The sequence below is a fragment of the Choristoneura fumiferana genome, chromosome 11 (assembly GCF_025370935.1).
Source record: "Choristoneura fumiferana chromosome 11, NRCan_CFum_1, whole genome shotgun sequence".
NCBI classification, from domain to species: Eukaryota; Metazoa; Arthropoda; class Insecta; order Lepidoptera; family Tortricidae; genus Choristoneura; species Choristoneura fumiferana.
This window is the reverse complement of record NC_133482.1, coordinates 3,399,037-3,400,823: the sequence shown is the minus strand read 5'-3', so window position 1 is coordinate 3,400,823 and position 1,787 is coordinate 3,399,037. Positions and strand designations below refer to the sequence as shown.

Here is a 1,787-nt window from a genome sequence, read left to right as displayed (position 1 = left end):
AAAATAATGAAATTATGACAATTGTTGTTGTATAGGTGCGTTTTTATGTGTCTGTGTACAGGCTGCTGGTATCCCGGTGGACTTTGAGTCATATTTCTTCTCCGAGGTGAACCCCACCCTGAGCGCCCCGCTGGAAGATGTCGTCAACTCCATCGCCAGAAACAAGATTTGCATCAAGGTACACTCATATTCCTTTTTAACCCTTTTCCACGAATTTAGATCCCAACCACAAAATAAATCATAGTTTTATGTTATTTACCTATGAGGGATTAATTTAAAAACAAATAATATTTTAATGACTTCAATTGATTTGTACTATATTGTGAATTTAGCAAGGTCGAATATTTGTGTACATAGATGTAGTCGCTATATGCAATGCACTATGCCCGGAAAAGGGTTAACCCCCAACACAAGAACGGGGTTTATCAACTTTTCTTTGTTGCCACTGCGGACAAGTGTTAAAAAAATTCTACTGTAAGCCATTACCATTTCGGTAAGTACTGTCAAAGACTTAATGTCACCATGGAACCATTTCCCAGTAAACGTTATAGTGACATCGCATTAATTTACAAGGAAAATCGTAATGACTTTTCCATTCAAAAGGTTCTATGGTGGCTCATGACATGTATTAAAGTCCTTGACCGTACTAACTAGCTTACCGAAATGGTAATGAGGTTAAAAACGCTGCAGAAACGTGGAATATTTTCCTTTATCTCTCGATTCCTAGGGCATCCTCGCAACCCCGGACTTCTCTCACACCGGCGAGCTCCAAACGCTGAACATGAAACTCCGCAACGCTCTCGACCTGTACGCTAACGTTGTGCACGTCAAGTCGCTGCCGAACGTTAACTGCCGCCACAAAGATGTGGACTGCATCATCATCAGAGAGCAGACTGAGGGAGAGTACTCTGCTTTGGAGCACGAGTCTGTGCCAGGTTAGTTGAACAACTAGCTTACTGAAGTTTACTGAAGCTTATATTTATTCGATAAAATACGATGCAAAAACGTTATTCAATAGATCTGTACTCTAAGGCAGTGGTTGTCATACTTTTATGGTCAAAACCCACATTAGACAAGGTGAGGTCTTACTGAGGTTACACTTATGAATTGGCTATTAATAATTACATTTTTAAAGTCTTTCAGCCTTATTCATAAAAAATCCTTAATTGAGGTTTGATCGGCTCTGTACTTAGCAGACTGATTAAGCTTGTTAGACGGTTGTCAAGAAGTATGATTCATAAACGCTTGCTAGCAGTCTGCTAGTTGTTGAGCCGCTGATAGACGGATTAGACGCGTGTTATGTTGGCCACCTTGACAAATCTAAAGACAAAAAAATGGCCTAATCGATAATTAAAAAAAAAAAAATTGACAGCAGTGACAGCAAATTAGCAGGAAAAAAAATAAAAAGCGAGAAGTTTTTTTCCCGCCATTTCCGATCCGCATGTTTATGTTGTGCAAAAAGCCATAATTATGTTAATCATCCTAATGTTTTTTTTTTTCATATTTATTGTTAATTTATTGTTGTTAATTTAGAGGATTTTTAAATACAAATTCCTGAAAATATTTTTTCCTGGTTTTTTTTTAATCTTTGCGTAACTTCACCCTTCACTAAAATATCTTCGGTATGGTTTTTTGCTCTTGTCAAAGTCAGCTGTTCAAACTTGTGGCGGCCATTTTGTGACTTAGCAGGGAGATAAAGGAGGGTCTACGGTCCGCTAACTTAGCAGAGCCCTTGATCGGACTGATTAGCGCTAACAGACGTTTATGAATCATGTTTTTTAGCATCG

The 1,787-nt window shown here is 38.4% G+C and overlaps 1 protein-coding gene across 1 annotated transcript in view; it reads left to right on the top strand.

Moving 5' to 3' along the window:
• LOC141432962 (probable isocitrate dehydrogenase [NAD] subunit beta, mitochondrial) overlaps positions 1 to 1,787 on the top strand; it is a 16,732-nt gene that overhangs the window by 7,188 nt on the left and 7,757 nt on the right. The window contains exons 2-3 of the mRNA XM_074094799.1: positions 36 to 178; positions 728 to 935. Of these exons, the coding sequence (XP_073950900.1) occupies positions 36 to 178; positions 728 to 935 (351 nt within the window). The remainder of the gene's footprint in view (positions 1 to 35; positions 179 to 727; positions 936 to 1,787) is intronic.